The sequence below is a fragment of the Phalacrocorax carbo genome, chromosome 22 (genome assembly GCF_963921805.1).
Source record: "Phalacrocorax carbo chromosome 22, bPhaCar2.1, whole genome shotgun sequence".
NCBI classification, from domain to species: domain Eukaryota; kingdom Metazoa; phylum Chordata; class Aves; order Suliformes; family Phalacrocoracidae; genus Phalacrocorax; species Phalacrocorax carbo.
Genome location: NC_087534.1, coordinates 4693135 through 4713081, shown reverse-complemented (window position 1 = coordinate 4713081; position 19947 = coordinate 4693135). Strand labels below are relative to the sequence as shown.

The following is a 19947-nucleotide window of genomic DNA, read 5'->3' as shown; positions in this document are numbered from 1 at the left end:
CCCTTGTCCTGTTGCTCAGTTTCCCCTCATCGCCCTTGATGCTTCAGACAGATATTCAGGCTTAAATGCGTCGCAGTGTTGTCCCTTCCAGGCAATTTATCCTCTCTCCAGGAGCTCTAACTGTGGATGTGTTTGGAGAATCAAAGATGTGAGCTGAGCCCTTCCCCTCTTGATGCAGTTTTTGTAAAATGACTTAAAGGAGGTTGGATCCCAGTGGGTTCATCTCCAAGGAGGAGATGTCCTCCTTGAGGACAGGTCCCCCGGAGGGACTTGTCACCCCAGCGTGTCCTGCAGGCGTGGGCTGTTTGCTTTGCTAATCCCAGAAGAGAAGGGGAAGGCTAGTACTGGCTGCTTTACTTAATACTCACATGGTATTTTAAGACTGTGTAGGAGAAGAGGGGGTGAGGGACAGCTCCAACCATGCCTTTCCGAAGCTCCACCAGCTACGTGCAGACCACATCTGGTGATGGCTTGACTTTGCCGGTAAAAGTGGAGAAGCCTTTGCTGCTTGAGGGTTGCAACTGGACTTTGTCTTAACCTGTTGCATTGCTGCAGAAGGTCAGACCTTCGTAAAACATCCAAATCAGAGGCCTTCTGTGCCCACCTCCAAGGTTTTGCAAGGATATTGTAGGGGTTTCCTTCGCGCCGTGCCCAAGGAGTGGTAGCGAAGGGCTGGGGGGTCTCTCAGCACAAGAACCTGGTTTCCTGGCTCTGAGGACTGACCTTTTGGCTCACGTGGCTCCAGGAGATGTTTAGGGCAACTCAGGTTCGACTGTAGATATTTTTCTGTTTCAGGGGAAAGGGAAGGAGTGAGTCAGGAATGTAAATAACAGCTTGTGCTTAGCAGTCCCTTTGCTGACTGTGCAGACACAGGCTGGGGCCTGGTGGTCAGAGCTTATTGCAAACCCCCAGCTCTTACCCACCTTGGAGAGGGTTGGGGTTACCTGTGTCTCCAAAGCACATCTCAGCCCTGCAGAAAAGCACAGCAGTTGTATTTCCATCTTGCATTAGGAGCCACCTTCGATCAAGGCACGCCCTGTCGTCTGTCTGCAGGGCCGTCTGTCTGCACCAAACGGCTCTTCAGCATCTGAGAGCTTCCCAGCCTCCTTGGAGCATCCTGGCCATTCTACCTCACAGCTCAAGTGCGTAGTGAGGACTTGATTTCCTATATGTCCATGCTGGAGGCTGCTGCGGAGGGTCCCTGTGAAGCACTACCTCAAGGCTGAGCTCTCTTATCCTGCTTTTGCTCGCTGGTGCGCGCTAGACACTAGCTCACTGCCTGATGCGGCGCTCTGGTTGGGGTTGGAGCCTGTAGCAATCACTGAGTCATTGTTCTGTCTCTTCTTCCCCCTTCACAGCACTTGGGTTTTATGTGTGACTGGGTCTGGGGTGTTCCTCCTCCCTCCAGACCGTCTGACAGCAGGCAGCGCCAACCTGGTACTTGCAGAAAAATCACCACTGTATGATTGTCAGGCTGGTGTAAAGTGAGCCGGGGAGAGAGTCTGTGCTAAGTGGGCAGAAAGGGAGCCCAGAGTGTTGTGTGGGAACACACTGCTGCGTGGGGGTTGTTTGGTGACCCATCTCAGCCCAGTTTACTGGGCATGGGGCACCCCGGTGTCAGGCTCTGGAGTTCAGTGCCGCTCCTGTGGCAGTGGTTGCCTTTGGCTAGTACCAACTGTCCTCATCGCTGCTGGAGTCTTGGGCAGAACAAGATTAAGGAAGTTCCCAGTGCCTGCAGGCTGGTGATTAGGAGCTGAGAAAAGAAGAGCAAAACGTGATGGATACAAGCGGGGCCGTGGAGCCTCACAGGGGCTCTGGGCATGGCGGGGTGGCTTCTGCATAAGAAGCAGCAAGGACAATTTCAAAATTGCCAGAGGAACGTTTTTAGAGGCTGGCAGCTGGTGGCTGGCAGTGAGATTTGGGTGCTAAAACACTTGGGTGCTTTTCAAATGCTTTTAGCAGCCCACATCCCTCCCCTGAAACTGGGGCTTTTGGAGCGGCCATAGAGACCTGTGAATCAGGGACTTGAGGATTTGCCTGGGTGAGGGGTGATAAGTGGGGTAAGAAACCTGTTGCGGTGGTGGCACAGGGTGCAGGGGCTGGATCTAGAGACCAGAAACACCCTGGAGCAAAGCCGCTGGTGTGGGGACATGAGTGCCACCTGCAAGGCTTGAAAAGGGGACAGCAAAGAAGCGTTTGAAGAGGTGCGTCACCCCAGCCTTCGTCATTGGGTTGGAAATACGTGTGTCTGACGTATGGGGTGAGTGCGCTGGAGGTTATCTCTGTTCCCCTTCTGCCGCCACGAGGTTGGTTTCTCTTGGGTGCCGGGCAGGGCTGGGCCGGGCAGGATTCGCTGTGACACCCATCGGCAAAGCCAGTGGGAAGGGCTTCCAGAGGTTTCGTGGGCTGTTTCAGCTGGATCTGTGGGACTGGTTGATGCGGATTCCCTCACTGAGCCGGAGGGAAATGTTTATCTTAAAACCTGCACGCTCACAAGCAGCAGCCCCGGCTTATTTCATGTGTGGGCTGCAGAAACCAAGGTGGTGTGTAGTCTGAGATCACCCCAAGTGTTTTCCCTTTTGTACAGGTGAGCTGGTCGCTGTTCTTCAGGGGAATTGAGGCTTGATGAATAACTGTCAAGAAAGGATTTTGAAATACTGGTGCAGCTGGAGCCACAGTGTAAATTGTCATGATAATGAATTTAAACAGCCTCTTCTAACACAGACTTGTTGCATTCCCACTTCTTTGTTGGGGAATGATCCCAATGAATGCTGTGGTTTCCTCTCTCTCTGCTTTGCCATCTCAGAAAGAACAGCCATGGCATTTTTATTCCTCCCTGATCTGCCCGTTACTGGTGTCTGAGCTAAAAAACATCCAAACTGTTCCCTCCACAGATCTGAGAAAACCATTAGATTAATTAGGGCTGGAAGATTGAAAGGTTCCCGCTGTGAAATACGGGATGGTGATGGAGCGGGAAAAGCTGGACCTGCCTGTAATCACAGCCCATACCTCCCCGGTGAGCCCAATGTCCATTAAAGCAGAATTACGCTCGGTTTGCAGCCATGGCTTTGCCCCCCGCAGGGACCCTGTCACCCGCAGCGGTGCCTGGTCACCTCTCTGCTTTCCAGACCTTGAGGCCATTCAGGAACCAAAGCTGTTGTTTCATCCCATTTATTAATGAAGGTTTGGGCACCTCATGCTGGGGTTGGGGGTGGCTGGCTTCCCTCACAGTCTGCAGGTGGAATTTGGGATGTGAGTGTTGACTCGCTGAGTCCTGCAATGGCCAGAGCCCAGACGGGTGCTGACCCAGCTTTTGGGGAGATGCCATGAAGTTGTTGTTCCCCTGAGACCTCCAAGAGAGCTGGGGTGGTTTTGGGGGTAGGAGCAGAATGTGCCAATATTCGGCCTATTTGGTTCATGTCCTCCATCCCAAATTGCCCAGGCACCCAGCCGCGGCTTATCCACAATACCCAAAGGTTCTGGAGTTGTCTTGGGAATTAGTGGGATGGAGAACAAGTCTTTTGCCCGCAATTAGCATGGCTGAATAGAGCCTTTCATGTTTTGAGAATTACATGTGGGAGAAGGGGAAACCGGGCAGTGATGGAGGGAAGGCAAGAGGATCATTCTTTGGGTTATGAGCTTGTAAACATGTGGCACCGAGGGACTGGAGCCCCTCTTCCACAGAAGAGAGACAGACATCTCAATGACACTTGTATAAACCAGAAGCTCACTAGGAGTATTTCGTTAACATAATCCTTTCCCTTTTCCTTCCTGCAAGACCTGGGTTTTGGCTGTAGACTGCAGAGATGATGGGGGCCGTAGAGACTGTCCCAGGGTCATGCAGGAGCATCGTTGGAGCCATTGGTACCGAGAGGGGAAACTTTAAAAGCAAGCAATAATGAGGATGAATTACTGCAGCTGCCTCGTAAACATTTGATTTCTTTTTCTTTTTCCTCTTTTGAGTCCCCAAGGCTTAATTTGTTCAGATAAAAACTGAAATCCATCTGGAATACTCTGTGAAAACACAGCCTTGCTGAGCGGAGGTGGAGCTGGGTTACACCTCTCCCCTGTGCTGGCCTCGCTGGGCTGTCTGGGTCATCAGTGGTTTCTTCTCGCTCGTCGGGGCTCAAAGCTGCCAGTGTAGGTTTGATAACACCCGAGGCTTGATAACAGCGTTGGTGTTTTGAAATCTCGGCTGGCCGGCTTCAAAGGGAACAGAAGAGGAGCAGGGAGGTTGTTGGGATGGCTTGACTTGGACCGAGTATCGATGCTTGATCCTCTTGCTTCATGGTGCCGGCCGATACGCCACCTTAGGCAAGCTGTATGACCGCCACCTATTCTACATAGCGCTTGATATCTTGCTTATCTCTCTAATTTTCCAATGTCATCCAGTTGTCTGTGAATTGAGGGATGGCTGTCTTGTCATGTTTTGTTCTGCTCTTTCCTCAGGCAGAAGAACATGTATGTTTCTGCTTGGGAAGGAAAAAATCAAATTAAAAGCTCTACAGGCGGGCATGCACACACACGTTGCCGCGTGTTTGTCAGAAAAGGCGAGATCAAAGATTGATCATTACTTGGAGTGGCGCAGTGAGAACAAATACGGTGGTGTGTCACCTTTGGTGGTGTGTCACCCCACAGCTTGGGGTTCCTTCCCAAGGGAGCTTGACCCACGTGCGTGATAGATTTGATAGGGACGGGAGTGACCAAAGGCTTCTTTGAAGTTGGGGTGACGTTTCGAGATCCCTGAGCAGAAAGTTGGAGAATGCAAAGTACTTCTTGTAATCAGAAGAGAACAAATGCGTTTCCTTACGTTGCCCAGGAGTGACTCATAAACATCACAGTATCAATGGGTTTTGTCTCCAGAAAGTCGCAATACAATCAACCTCGAGGGACAGCTCTTAAATTCCGCTTAACAGAGGGTGCTGGTAAGGAAATTCCCTCTCTCTGTCAAGCCTGCAGGATGCACTTTGGCAGAAGCAGACTCCCTTTTGCAGATTGGCAGTGGGGATTTTTTCAGTGCTTGAAATTATTCTGCATTTTGGAGTCACAACATGCTAAATCTTAATGATGTATTTGGAGAGAAGGCAGCTTCCCACCTTGGTGCTGGAGTTTTTAACAGCACAAATGCCACAGGCACAGACTTCAGTACGTACAGGCCTTTAAAGAGAAGAGCTGGCGTATCCAGCCCTGCTAGTGCCTCGGTCTCCCTTGGGAGCGCTTTTCCCACGGCAGTCTCAGTCCCTGGGGGCTGTGTTTTGCAACATACGGGCCCCTCTCATGTCTGTGAAGTGCCACGTAGAGGAGAGAGCATCTGCTCCCAGGAGCACTTCTGTTAGCTTGGTTGGGTGTGAAATAACATCGCCTGCATCCCGGCTGCGGGGGGGATGCGGGAAGGTTGAAATGGCATCTGACAGGGACGGCTCTCCAGTCCCCAGGTCTCGCCAGTGTGGGCTCAGCGTGGGGTCTCCGCGTGCCGGCAGCTCCCACCGAAAGCTGGGGAAGAGGTGAAGGTGACTGGGTGCTTGCATTGGCTCTCGACTCGCCGCTGGCGTGTGCTGCAAGTGGCTTTGCTTTGTCTGGGTTTGCAAAGCCCGGTAGTAATCAGTGATAATTGCAATTACCTCTTCCCTCCCGTCAGAGTGGAGACCAACAGGTTATTTCCTGAAAAGCTTTTGTTTGTCTTTCCTGCCCATGTTCCCAGTAGGAAATCTGCCCTTCCTGGGAAGGGCGATTGGCATTGCTCTGCCTGGGGAGCTTGTCCATGGTCACCTTGGGCTGGCTCGGCTTTAACTCTTCGTGAGGCTTTGAGGGCCAGCAGAAACCGTGTATTAAACGCTGCACCATGTGGTTGAGGGGAAGGAGCTGGGAGAGCGACCATGGCCTTATTTGGGGTGACCAGATTATAGCCTTACTTTGGGTGACCAGGTACTGTCACCTTGAGTACCTTCTGCTCCAGAGCAATTCAATATCTGCATTAAACACCGTGAAGTGTCGCTTTGCACCATGCAGAAAGTAAGTGGGAGGGTTTTGTTGTAGAAATCCCCCAGCTTCAGGCAGACCTGCTGTGCTGACCCCTCCTAGCCCAGCTATTCGTGGCATCCAGTGCATCTTGTGGCAGTTGAAGCAATCTGGGAAGAGCGTGGCTGATGAGTGGTTATGTTTAGCTCCTGACCCCTCTCCCTGGAGCATAAGCAGTTTTTCTAGACTTTCTTTTATTAGGCCTCCTCAAAATGCTCAAGTCCAGCTGCGGTCACTGTTCTGATGCTTTTGAAGGACAAAAACCTGGACGAGGATGCCTTTGCCCTGTAGAAAACTCCGTTTTCTGGTGTAAACGATCTGTGCCAGGGAGAGCCCAGCCTTGCTGGCTTGGCTGTGTGATGCACCCATTGAGAGGTGGTGGAGAGGAGTTAAAACGAGTCTTGGAGCAGCAACAGCAGAAATTGGCATGGAGGTTTGTCCCTGTGCACCTCTGTACCTGCATGCCCTGCTCCTCTTGGATGAATGCCACGAGCTGGTAAAGATTCATACAGTCCCACCTTAGAAAAGCTGTGCATGGAGCACGCCTGAAGGCTTTAAACAGGTTTGCTAATCTCGGTCTGTGGTTTGGGAGCGGCCTTGTAATGTGCCCGTTAGAGGAATGTAGTCAGCGGGGATCGAGGTTACCGGAGTACCCTCGAGTCACCGGAGACATTTAATAGCCAGCTTGGCACGTAGCGTCAAACCCTCAGCTGGCTTCTCAGAGCTCTTCTGGAGGAGAAGGTTGGGTTTGCAGCACCTTGTCGTGGGGCAGCTCTGGAGCTAGAGAGAGGTGGAGGAGAGCTGCTCTGCTCACAGCTGGATCTGGAAGAGGTTTCTTCAAGATGCAATGGAATCAAGCCTTGAAGCTTCCCAAGCCATCACAGCTTGCTCCAGCAGCATCTCCAGCTGGCTTTGTTTTCCCCCCTATTTGAAATTCTGTAGCTGTTGGGTGACAGTCCAGGGCACCGTGGGTTTCTCACTTTAATAGCAATTAGGTCTTTCTTAATATCTGCTTTTCTTGCAGAGTGTCCTTGGCTTTTCTTCTGGTTTGAAGGAGAAGCATTATCTAAACATAGGACTGGAAATTGGGAGCTGCTGGATTCTCACTCCAGCTCTCACGCTGTTCACTTGGGGACTTGGGCAACTCCATTTAACGTCTTTTGTCTCTCATTTCCTTTTTACAGATGGGAGGAAATTAATACCAGCTATATAAAAGACTCCCAATTGATCTGTTAATTTCTTGTGAGTGCTTCGGAGATAAAATGAGGGTACGTGCCTTTGCTGCATCGGTTCTCCCTACTCTCAGAAAAAACCCCAACGTATTCAAGTGTTTCTACTAAACGCCTCTGCCCGTGGATTGCCATCCCAGTGCGTCACGGCGGTGCCTGGGCACCTTCCCCTCCTGGGAGGCTGATGCTGTCCTCCCTGGTGTTCTCACCAGCACTTTCTCGACCCAGCCAAGGTGCTGTTGGGCAAGCGGCGGGGTGTGGTCTGTCCCATCCTGGTCAAGGGGGACATTGGTCCCAAAATGCAGCTGTTGTGATGATCATTTCCCGGGGTGTGAGACCCTGGGGATAGCTGCCTGCTGTGCTGCTGCTTTCCGTGATGCACGGGGCCACGCAGGCATCCTGGTGTGAAGTGGGTGGGGGGAAAAATTGGGCTTTTTAGGGCTTGCCTGTGAGTTGCCAGCTGAATCAGGGGTGGGTGAGTCAGGGAGGCAGCGATCGCCCCTGCCCTGCCTGCGAGCGCAGCTGCAGCCTGGCACTTCTTTGCCTGTTTTAGAGAGGTTTCCTGGATGTGGGTCTCCCCCAAACGTGGCTCTTGCAGCAGCTGCCCCAGCTCTGTGGGGAGGCACTGGCTGGGCTAGAACCCTGGGTAGACTGGTTCCTAAACCTAAGCCTAACCTAAACATAAGTCTAAGGCAAGTGAAAGCACAGGTTGGAGCAGCGCAGACGGGGAGCAGGATGAGTCCCTTTCCCGATGACGGACGCAAGTGCCACAATTAGAGTTTGCTGCAAGCTGCTCCACGCAGCACAGTGGAGCCAACTGTTTAGTTTGGGTTGATCTTAATTAGCGTATCTTTTAGAATTGGAAGGGGGAGGATTAGAGAGTGCTTGGGCTGTCACAGGCTCACCCGACTGACCAGACCTTCTGGGTCAGGGCAGCAAGGTTTAATTGGGAGGAATTGCTGCCGGCTGTTTGGCTCTTGTCTGTGAAGTTGCAGGCTTGGTGGCCAAACGTTTGCTGTCTGGTTTGCAGAGCTGCAGGGAATGCCAGGTGTTGGACCACGCAAAGGTCTTGGCGGGCTTCCCTGAGCTGTCCCATGCTGGGTGCAGGGGAAGAGAGAGGCACAGCCCCTTCGGATGGGGGAATAGCTGAGCGGGCAAACTGCAAACCAAGGAGCAGCCCCCCGTCCCCAGCTTTGTGCTGGAGAGGAGCAAGTTGGTGCTGAGCCTGGATTGGGCCCCAAGGAAGAGATCTCTCTTATTTATTGTTGAAGTTCTCTTAGTCTGCGTAAACAGCTTGTTTGTAAGTGTATACAGAGGCTTTCTGCAAGGGGGGGTCCGCCCATCCTGGCAGGCTGATATCCAGGGTGCCTGCAGATGATTCACAGCTCTCCTGCGTGCCTGGGATCGTTGCATCCTCCTCCTGCTTTGCAGCACTGCAGCGCTGCCATCGAGGTCCCGCAACACCCGGGTTTCGCTTGTCTGCAGCGCGGTATTCTCCTCCCCTGTGACCTTCCAGCAGGGCCCTGGGCAGAGAAAATGAGATTTCCCTTGCCAAGGGGAGTGTTTTGCTTCTGCGGGGGGTGTCAGGGCAGACAGGGAGCTGGGCTTATCTGCATGCAGCTCGTGACTCCAGCTGCTGCAGGGTGCAGTGACGCCTTTGGTTGTGTTCCCCAGGCTGCTCATCATTTTGGGACCTTTCTGTGTCTCCCAATCCAGCCCTACACTAAAGGAACAACCTTGGGGTTTCCTGGTAGTGTTGTCACCATCCATGGGTATTTCTCTACTGATGTTGCCCATGGCTGGGAGTGGGCTGCGTTGACAGGGTGTGAAGACTGGCACCCCTGCTTCCCTTCGGAGCCAGGCGATGCCTGCCATGGCTGGTACAGCGCTGGGCGGAGCTAGCAGCCCTGGGGGGGCTCAGCAGGTGTTCCCAGTGGAAGGCAAGGCCCTGGCACAATGGTGAGGATTAGAGGCACATTCCTACGTGATGTTGCTGCAGGCACTGAGTTACCAGAAGAGGCTTCGCCCTTGTCCTGTCATGGCTACTGCTGCCTGCACGGGGGCTTGTGGGCAGCATAGCTTGGCTCCTGGCCCTCTGCGCTCCCAGCTGTGGTGTGGCAGCAGCCGGCACGGGATGGGGAGGAGCAGTACCTGCCAGCTCACCCTCCCCTCCGTGCCCTGCCGTAAGGGCTAGTCCAACAGCATGCCAGACCCATTCCTGCTATCGCCAGTCCGCATGGCTGTTGCTTATCCTAGCAGCTAAAATGCATGAAATGGCTCTAAGTAACTGCTCTCTGAAAGGCTCCAGGCTTGAAATAGCACAGCCTTGCACCCCAGACCATCTCTGAACTGCCCTCTCCTTGGCCCCTTGACCTTGCAGAGTGCCTGACCAGCATCACTGGCCCTGGCATCCACCCTCCATGTGCACAGGACATGGGGAGCTCTCAGCATCCTCCTGAGGAGGAAGGCTTTGACTTTTTCTCTGTTTATCCTGTTCTGGGGCATGGGCTTTGCACCCCGAAGGTCCAGAGGGGACAGTGAGAGCTGGGAAAGGCAAGTGCATGTCTGCTCCCTCCGGCTGCCTCAGGGGTGCAGGGTGTCTAGAGTTGTCACCCCTCCCATCAGAGGATTTGTTCGTGGCCCACCAGTGGGAACTGGCTGCAAACTGCTACTGCAGGAGGATGGTGCAACTGGGAGACTGTCAGACATCACAGCCCTGCTGCAAGCCCCCCGCCAGCACTTCCTGACAACAGGGATGTGGGGAAGCTGTCTGCCCTTTACCTGGGATAAAGGTCTCTTCCCTGATGCTGTGATGCTGCACTAGTGGGGCCGCCTGCTTTCCCTAACATGGCTGTACTTTAAGAGCTTGACTGAGCCGGTTTGCACGAGTCCTTACAAGGTCTGCAAGGGCCAGGTGGTGCTAGTTACCGGTTGCTGGGCCTGACTGGCTAAGCTGCAGCAAGGCTGTTGCATGCTGGTACCTGACAGTGTCTGCTTTTTGTTCCGTACCTTTCAGGTTTTGACTCATTCGTGGGCTGGCCCGATGCTATCAACACTATTCTTATCTTCTGCAAAGCAGGCAGGGTCCAGGCAGGTCACCTTCTCATGCACGCTTGCCTCGCCGTAGGCGATAGGGCTGAATACACGGGATTGAGTGAGCTGAAGGCTGTACCAGGCGGCTCTTGGTCTCCTGTCGCAGGAAACACTTTCCGTTTGCCCCCAGTTTATTTGCAGTACGGGGGGAAGAGAGGGAAAACAAGGGGCAATTCAGCAGCTGTGAGGTGGGACCCAGGTGTTTGAGCAAGGTCTGTAGGCAAGGGGGTAACGTCACACCGGGAGAAAATAAAATCATACCTTTGGCAACTAGCAACGGGTCATTATGGCTATTGACTGCAGCAACGCGACTTGTAGGGACGTTGTGTGCAATCCAGCTCAGAACTGAGGTCTGGGAGTTGGCCGCAGTTGCAGCCGAGCTGTGCTGGGCACCTTGTGTTAGGGGGGACAGACCCTGTGGGGACCCAGCCTGGGCGCAGCGGGGCCAGCGGCGATAGCCTTGGTGGGTCTGAGCTGGCAGAGCTTTGCGGTGCAGCACGGGGCTTCATCTCCCTCCCTGCATCCTGTGCCCTGCTTAAAGCAGACAAAATGGTTGTACTCGATCCCCACTTCTTGCAGGCTGAAAACGTCTGGATGCTGCAATGCAGTGCTGCATGCTTGTGGATTTTAACCCAAGTCCTGAGCATCAGGCTGGTCACAGCCCCCTCCCCGCGGGTGGCTGGGGTGCAGAAGAGTGTTCCCTGCAATTAGGGCTGGATGGCTTGCTTTTCCCTTCTCTCCCTGTGCTTAATTTGCACACCAAGCCCGTGGTGAAGGTTTAGGAGGGTGCCGGCTGAGTGGCCCCTGTGTGGTATCTGCATTAACTCAGTGAGTCACAAAAAGCAGTATAAATTAATTACCTTCCTGGTTCTTCGCTTTTCTTCGTAATTAGCAACAAGAAAATAATGAGGCTTGAATGAAACATTTGGTTTGATCTGGAGGAAATTGTTTTGCTTAGGAGATCTTTCTGTACCTATATTTTAAGGAAAAAAAAATAAAGTTAACCTCTAAACACAACATGTCATTTTTGGGTGCAAAATCCAAGCTTTTCCATTCTGGACATTGAGGCTTCTCTTAAAGGTTGCCCCAAGCAACCCAAATTGCTAAAACCAGCCCAAAGAAAGCTGCTGGAGAGCACGCGGGAGACCCAGACCTGCATTAAAACCCTGCTCCGTGGTGAAGCAGAAAAGGGTTTGGCAAAGCCGAGGGGCTGTTTGTTTCCCATGGGTCTGCGGTGGGGTCCCGCGTGTGCTGTCCCAGCAGAGCGGCTGCTGGAGTGAGCCATGTTGGTGCTCGGTAGGGCTGAAGGTTCAGGGCAGGTGGTGACGTTGGAGCTTGCGAAACGCAATGGATGTAATTTAAGTATCATGGTTTTACCTCCTCCCCTTGCAGGGTGACATGAGCCCTGGCTTTGCTCTATTTTTAGGTGTAATTCACCAGCCATTTAATTCCTTTCTAGCAAGTTAAATTTTCATCCCCTTCCCTCGAGGCTTCCCCATTATATCTGGTATCCGTGCTGGTGCCAGGCGCACGCAGCTCTCTCTCCATGCCCTTCCCCTGGCTCCTCACTCCTTGTCTTTGCACACAGGTCAATGGATCCAGCTCCATTTTACAAGGGAAGCTGCACAGCAGGGCTGAGACATGCTTCCAGCAGCTACTAGACATCCCACAAGGCTTGTGCTGGAGGCCATCAGCAAAGCTTGGCTCATCTTTGGGCAATCGCAGCAGCAGCCCTTCATCGGGTGGGGAAATAGAGAAATCCAGCACCTTTTTTGGGAGGAAAGGGGATAAATGGAGAGAAGCTGCGGCCAGAGTCGGGAGCATGAGATGGGTTTTCCCCCAGGAGCTGGTTGCAAAACGTGGCCCCGGTGGGGTCGGGAGCAGAACGCAGCGCTCAGCACGTCCTGCACGGGCCCGAATGGACCTGGGGGTGAGGAGGGCCTGTGGAGAGGGAGGGAGCGTGGTGCCTCGCAAGCGTGAGGGATCTGATTTAGGAAACCCTTGGCCGGTAAAGCCAGGGCTCATGGGATACCAGCATGGCAGGAGATCTGGAAGCAGGGTTTTCTGTTCATGCATGGCTTTAACCCTGTCTGGGGCTTAACCCCACATCCTCGTCCCTTTACCACCCCTAAATACAGAGCATGAAAGCCAGGTCAGGGTGGTCTCGGTGCTTTTTTGCAGACCCTGGAGCCCAGCCCCAGCCCTCCTCCCTGCCGCACTGTTTCTTCTAAGCGGACAAAAAAGAAGGGGACAGTTCTGGGTAATGCCTTTGAAGATGATAGTGCCCTTCACATCACACATCAGTGACTTTGTGGTTCATCCAGCAAAGCATCCATGTGTCAGGATTCTCCATGGTCCCCATGTCCCATGGGAGCATGGGAAGGTGTCCGCACCTTCCTGCATCCCTTGCCACCTGGTCGATGGGTTTGCTGGTGGTACAGGGCTGCTGTGTCTCTGTATGGCCCACCTCGACCCTGCCAGCCTGGTGTCCTCAAGGGTTAAAGTGGCCTTTGGAGATGCCCTGGTGCTGCTGAGACACGTGTGTCTCATCCAGCCAGTGCTCTCTGCAGTGTCCTTCAGAAGGGCAGCCCTTCTGAGCATGCCTGCTCCCCCTCGCCGCCTCCTTTCCGACCCTGTGCCTTCTCCTGGGGCTTTTCCAGCACCGCAGCGCACTCAGCATCCAAGCCATGCCGTGGCTCTGTCCCACCCTGCAGCCCGAACAAGCACCCATGGGTCCCCAGGGCTGCAGCGAACATCACCTGGGGGGCTTCAGCACCCCCTTACCCAGACTAACCCCCCATCTACCTCCTTTCATAAAAAATAATCCAGGGGGTAGAAGCGCTGTCTAATCCCCAGTTAATAATTGTGTAATTTCTCTCTTGGGGCTGCTGCCTGCCTGCTGGAGCCTGCAGCCGCTCTAATAAATTTCTGAAGCCTGGGAGGATGGGGTGTTTTTGTAACCGTTCTCATTTCTTGTGCCTCCTCTTAGCTAAGAGGCATCTTCCTGGAAGCAGCCTGGCTTTTCCGCAATGCTCCCATGTGTGGGCGCTTGGGAAGCTGGGGTGAAGCCGCAGGAGCATCCCGCTTAACCGTGAACGTGCCGAACCCTCCCAGCCATGCCGCGTGCTCCCTTCCCTCCTTCCTCCCCGTTTACCAGGCTCCAACTCAAACACTGACCAAGCTGAGTGTGTGAAGTGGGTTTTCTTCCCTCCTCCTTCATGTTTCTTTTCCTCCTGTGAAAGGAGGAGACGTCTGCCCCAGCCAAATTCAACCTGCAGCTCTAGGAGGATGTGATGGCTGATGGCAATCCCATCTGCAGGGACTGGCTCATGGGGATGAGCGCGTGGTGGCTCAGGGAGCTGGGGGGACCCCGTAGTGCTTGTCCCCAGGGCTGGCATGCTGTCTCATGGTGCAGGCTGCCTCTGGCATCAGCTTTATATATATAAATATTTTTAAAATTTTGTTTTATTTTTCATTTATTACCTCTGAACACCAGTATTTCTTAGGACTATGGGGATCGCTCTTACAGCCCCAGCTCCAGCAATGTCCCTGCAGTGGGAGATGGGGTGGGAGTTGTAAATGTTTCCCAGACCTGGCCTGGAGCAGGGAAGTGCATGAAGGCTTCACCCTCTTTCTTTCACCATAAGTGTTCTTTTGAAGTGTTTGGTTGAAATGTTATTAAAATGTTCTTTCTGCACTGCTTTAAGAGAGGTCGTTAAAATTAGGGGAGCACTGCCAGAGCTCTGACTAAGCCTGATCTTGGGTCCCATGCCATATGGAGTGGTATTGCAGCAGCCGGGGTGATGGGAAGGGAGAGAAGTCCTGCTGGGTGGGGTGGGGAAATGCTGTCAGGCAGGGATGGGGGGACCTTACAGATGCTGTAGGATATGGTGCCTGTGGTCCTCAGGCCCTTTCTGCTGTGTGATGAGGCTGGGCTGAGCAAAGGGGGATGCTCCCTGCTCCCTTTTGCTGTGGGTTCCCAGCACCAGAGCCGCATCGAGAGCTGCTGTTGGTTTGAGAGCTGCAAATCATCCCCATCTGGCCTTGAGAGAGGGTTTCCAAATAGCTAGAGCAGCTCGGAGAATGGAGATCGCCTCTGTTTTAGCTGCAGTGCAAGAAGCATTGCCTCAGGCAAATGCTTTTGTGGGACCTGGCTCATGTTGACAGCAGCGCTTACCCAGGGTGGGGATGCTGGGCCTGGGTTGGGTGCCCAGCACCCTTCCCTCCATGTTCCTTCCCTCTGTATCCCTTCAGGCTCTTCCTACCTAAGCTGGATGGAGCTTATACAGCACCAAGTGTAGCATCCGGCCCATGCGTCGGGGCTGCAGTAACCCAGATACAGCCGAGGAAGGAGAACAACACACATAGGTCAGAGTCTCTCCCAGGCTCTTTGGTTGGGAGTAAATATTTACATGGCACTGTATCCACCAGCAGCCAGGCCCTTGAGAAAAGCAGCCTGGGTCCCCCTTGGAAGGATGACGATGAGCAGCTGAAATAGGAGCCCTCGTGTTTGCTGGGGCAAGGACCGGCCCTTGCAAAGTCTGGAGACCAAAGGCAGCTCACCGTGCTGGGGCCGTGCTTAGGTGTCTTCGTTCAGCTTCCACAGCCTCCAAAATACAAGCCTGCTTTATGCTCCTAGGGGAAAAATAATCTGCCTTGCTGCACAATCCAACAGACACTGGTGGTTCTTGCCACCGCTGAAGTCAGTGGAAGAAAATTCCTGATGTTGCCCTCGATTGTCTGCACCTGGGGAGAAACGGCCCCGTGCAAGTCTGCTAACACCAAAATGAAGACAACTGGTGTTCAGAAGCTGCAGAGCAAACTTTTGCAGCACAAACATCACCTGGCAACAGCTTTACTTGCCCAAAACCTCTTTAATTTGAAGGATGGTGATTTCCTCCTGTCCTTCAAGTGCTTAGACTGCGGTTAAAACTGGAAAGCCAGTCCCTAGCTCCTTTCTGCCCCAACCCGAGGAAGAGCTGACCACCAGCAGAGGACAATCCCTGTGTTCGCCTTGCTGGGCACATGCAAGCTGGGGTGCATGATATGGGCAAGGAACTGTTTTAATAGGAACTATTAACCTCTGGATTTCCTTTTCCTTGTTTGCTCAAGCTCTCGGGGTTGATGTTTACTCAGCTGTTCTTGCTTTTAATAGTTTTGGTGGTGTTTAATGCTGTTGATAGGGGAACTGCTCCCATGGAGTTTGTTTTCCAAAGGAAGTAACTTGGGTGATTGTGCGTGCGCCATGCTAGTGATTTGGGGATCGTGGATGCTCTCAGGGAAGTGGGATCTCAGGGAACTTCCCTCCTGGTGGGGTTCAAGAAGACCAGCAGGAACCCAGTGGGTGATTCTCCGCAGGAAAAGCTGCTCTGTGTGCTCACCTGCCTGCTCCTACGCAGCCCTGCTTGTCCTCTGGACGTGGATGTGCCAGAGACCGGCTGCCTCATCCCCTCTGCTCCCGCGTCACTTGTTTATTTGGGGTGTGCTGGCGGCAGCGTGCTGGGAGTCTCATACGCCTGGTGCAGGCGCTGCCTCTCCGTTAGCGCTCCTGGCTCCTTAGGGAAGCGCTGCCCGTGCAGCTGGCGCGAATCATGCGAAGCCCTCCCAGCCAGGGGGGCTTCTCAGATGCCGGCTCCTGCCCTTCTGCTGTGGCAAAAAGCACTTGCTGCTTAACAGAGGAAAATGAAGGGTCGTGCTGTGCTCTCTCTGCCTCCTGGTTCGTCCTGGGTTTGTGCTGGCAGCAGAGGATTTGCAGCGCCCGCTGTGATAGATAAATCCCTGTTTGCAGCAGGGCCACCGCATTTGGGGACAGGTGGGTGGCAGCAGTAGGTACCCAGGCAGGCGAGCGGCACAGGCAACTGCTGTGCAAATAACCTTTTACCAAAGCAGCCAGGAACAGGAGCCTGGGGATTATTAAGGCTTATTATTATTATTATTATTAAGGCTATTATCAAGACTTATTCCCCTTCCCTGGCTGCCCTGGGTGTGCCCATGGCTGAACAGCCTCATCGCCCAGCATCCTGCTGCAGCCTTCCTCTTCCATCAGGAGAGAAATTCAGCCACAGAGCTGGGATCAGGCTGGTTCACCCCTGCCCGGCATCACCCCCGCAGCGAGAGCATTTCTTCCCATTAATCAGCCCCAGCCCGAAGCGGGATGCCGACCCGGCACTCAGAGCAGGATCCCAGCAGGATCCCAGCAACAGATTGGTACCAATGAGCTTTTGAGTGCTCTAAAAATACTAAGCGGAGAAAGCGGGGAGCAAAAAATGGCTGAGATTCAGTGAAATCAAAGGCATAATTAACATGCAACCCATGTGAGTGTATTTTTAGGGCCCTACAAAAAGGCTGTAAAACATTGAATTCACATCAGCACGCGAATGTTCCAGTTTAATGGGATCCTGGGGCCTGTGGGGAAGAAGTGAGAGATGCTTAATTGTCAGTGTTTGTGTTTTATTCATGATTGAACATACTTAGCAAGCAAAAACTGATTTGCTGAGGGCTTCTCGCTGCTTGTGTGGCTTTAAACCTTATTCTGGCCAGGGCTGGTATATGCTGAGATGGGCAATTGCCCAATGTGCTGGAAGGGCCAGTTGTTCCTGGTGTTTGCATGAGCTGTGCTTGGAAAAGGGATTATTGCCTCCCCTCCCATGGGGAGCTCCCTGCCAGGGCTGCCTTGTGGTGCTCAGCACTTGCATGGGCTCCAGGCGGGATCAGAGACAGAAGAAAAATCCCATGGACATAAATCAGGAACCACATCTAGACCAGAAGGACCCTGGATGCAGGTGGCCGGACACTGGGAGATCATTGAGAGAGAGCTCGGATGCTCCCCATCCCCTCCCAGCTTCCCCTCCTGCCCAAGCGCAAGGGCCACGGGGTCGTTTGCTCAGAGATCGACTCATTCCCACATCGCTCCGGCACCTGAGACCCACTGGAACTACCCAGACGCTGCCGAAACGGTGTGGCCAGACTCGCATGGAGTCTTGGGTGTGATGAATCCTCCAGCCTCTCTGATACCGGGCTCGCCCACGCCGGCAGCAGTGCCTGCAGCTCAGGTAGCAATCTGAGGTCTAATCCTGCCCTCGGGGGCCTGCATGTGGCTGTGGCCGTAGCCGGTAGCTGACTCACTGCCCATCCTTAGGGGGGGATTGTGGAAGCAACTGCTTTTCCCATCGGAGATGGATTCGTGCAGCGCCTTCCCTGCTTGGCTGCGCAGGTGGAGGAGGGATGAGCCGGCACCGTGGCGCAGATGTGGTCCCTGCAGGCTCGGTGGGGGGGGGACGGAGGGGCTCGCCCCAGCACAGACCGGCTCTGGATCATCACCAGGATGGTGGCTTGTTAGGGAGGAGTTTTTTTTTTTAATCTGTTGTGAAACGATGTGCAGATGGCACAGCCACCCAGCCGGAAGGAACGGAGGAACGCGGGATGCCAAGGCAGGGTTCCTTATTTTAAACCACTTCCCTTGCCAGGGAACAAATGTGCTGCACTTCAAAATAATAATTATAAAACCTGGGAGAGGATCCAGGGAACCCAAAATCCTTCTGTGGGTATTGGTGCGTTGGCTGAAGCGCTGCTTCGGTTGGCATCGTGCTGCCTGCCCAGCCCGGCAGGCAGATGCCCACGTTGCCGAGGCTGTGGTTGGTAGATGGATGTCGTCCCAGCCAGTCACGGCTGGCTCAGAAACCTGCATCTGGGGTCATGCCATGATTCAAAAAAGGGAAAACCGGTTCCCTCCTACCTTGCACCCAAAGAATAGCCCTGCACCGCGAGGATATGTCCGGTCCCTGCTCCATGCCCAGGAGCAGGCCTGCCTGCAGAGAAGGCAGGCATTTCTGCAACTGGCCTTATAAAACCTCCCAGCTTATTACTGAAGCTGCAGGAGGGGAAACAAGGAGCCACTCCAACTGCATCCACTGGGCACCAGCTCCTCCCCCCTGTGTCAGGGACAGACGGGGACGGGCACAGCGCTGCTGCCTCCTGCCAGAGCCCGGCATGCCGGGGGTAACGGCGCTGGGTGGGCAGGCTGCCGTCTGACGGGAGGTAAATGCCAGTGCCTTCGTGCGCCCGGGTTTAGTAGCTGTGACGGGAAGAGCTGGAGCCAGCGACAGCTTGTGTTGTGAGAACAGCCTGTGCCACAGACGGCTGTCATGGGGGCCTGGGGGTCCCCTCAGACACCTCAGGGTGCCCAGAGGGTGGCTGCTGCCTTTTGAACGGGGACTTGCCATTGTTTTCTGGCCTGAGATGAAGCGATGCCAGGGTATGTGGACCTGGTTAAGCTGCACTTTCCACTTTACAGCTTGGGAGCGTGGGCAAGAAGTGGGTTAGGAGGGGAAACTGAGGCACGCAAAGAGCAAATGATCCTGAAGAGTGCAGGGAGGGCTGGGAACTGGTCCCCAGCTCCCACAGGGGCGTCCTCCTGTAAAGAGCATCCTCCAGTCATGTAGCCAACATGTCTCTTGCTCTCTCCTCCTCCTCTCCAGGATTCCACGTGATCCCCTCAGTGTCCAGCATCGTTCCTGAGAGCTGCCTGCTCATCGTGGTGGGCCTTTTGGTTGGGGGGCTCATCAAAGGAGTGGGTGAAAAGCCCCCCATCCTCAGGTCGGACATCTTCTTCCTCTTCCTCCTCCCACCCATCATCTTGGATGCTGGCTATTTCCTCCCTTTGCGCCAATTCACTGAGAATCTGGGCACCATCCTCATCTTCGCCGTGGTGGGGACACTCTGGAATGCCTTCTTCTTGGGTGGCTTGATGTACGCCGTATGCCAGCTCGGCGGCACTGGCCTGAACCACATCGGCCTCTTGGCCAACCTGCTTTTCGGCAGCATCATCTCAGCCGTGGACCCGGTGGCTGTGCTGGCTGTCTTTGAGGAGATCCACATCAATGAGCTGCTCCACATCTTGGTCTTCGGGGAGTCCCTTCTGAATGACGCTGTCACAGTCGTAAGTGGATGAGGGGGATCAGCCAAGGGGATGGGGTTCGCTTTGGTGGAGCACTTCTGGGTGGTGGCACCCGGATGGGCAGCTGTCAATCAAGCCCTGCGAGCAGAACCATAGCCTGGGCCATTGCGAGCTGCCAGATGCCTCCTGCCAGCTGAGCTGACGCAGCTCCGCTTGCTCCTAACCTTTTGCAGGTGCAAAGCTAAATATAGTGGCTTAAAACACCGCAGAGGTGGGTTAAGGTGAAGCATTTCACTTGGCAGTTTGAGGAGGCTGAGACCACATCACCAGCCAGCTACCACCTCTTGGCAAAGAGCAGGACTGTGCCCAGCACATTGGTCTCCTGGGGAATCTGCTCTCCTGGGTGAAATTTCTGCCTGCTGCCATGCTCATGCCTGTTCTCCCAGGGAAGGCGAGCAGGAGCGCGGAGGGGCTGGCACTGAGTCAGGCAGCGCTGCCGTGTAGCTGCTGCTCCCTCCTGTCTCCTTCCTCATGGTCTCTGATGTGGTCTTCCTTGCTGTCTCCCAGCTGTAACACCAAAGAGGTGTGAGGACATGGCAAGGCCAGCCATGGCAAGGGGAGAGCTGTGGGAGCCTGCAGCCAGGCTGGTATCCCGCATGGGTCACCCCTCAGCCCCAAAATTTTTGAGCAGCAGCTTTGCAGGTACTGTTG

At 54.1% G+C, this 19947-nt stretch overlaps 1 protein-coding gene across 1 annotated transcript in view; it reads left to right on the top strand.

Annotated features, from left to right (window-relative positions):
* Positions 1-19947, top strand: part of SLC9A1 (solute carrier family 9 member A1) — a 31204-nt gene that overhangs the window by 3331 nt on the left and 7926 nt on the right. The window contains exon 2 of the mRNA XM_064471185.1: positions 18818-19278. Coding sequence (XP_064327255.1) covers positions 18818-19278 — 461 coding nt within the window. The remainder of the gene's footprint in view (positions 1-18817; positions 19279-19947) is intronic.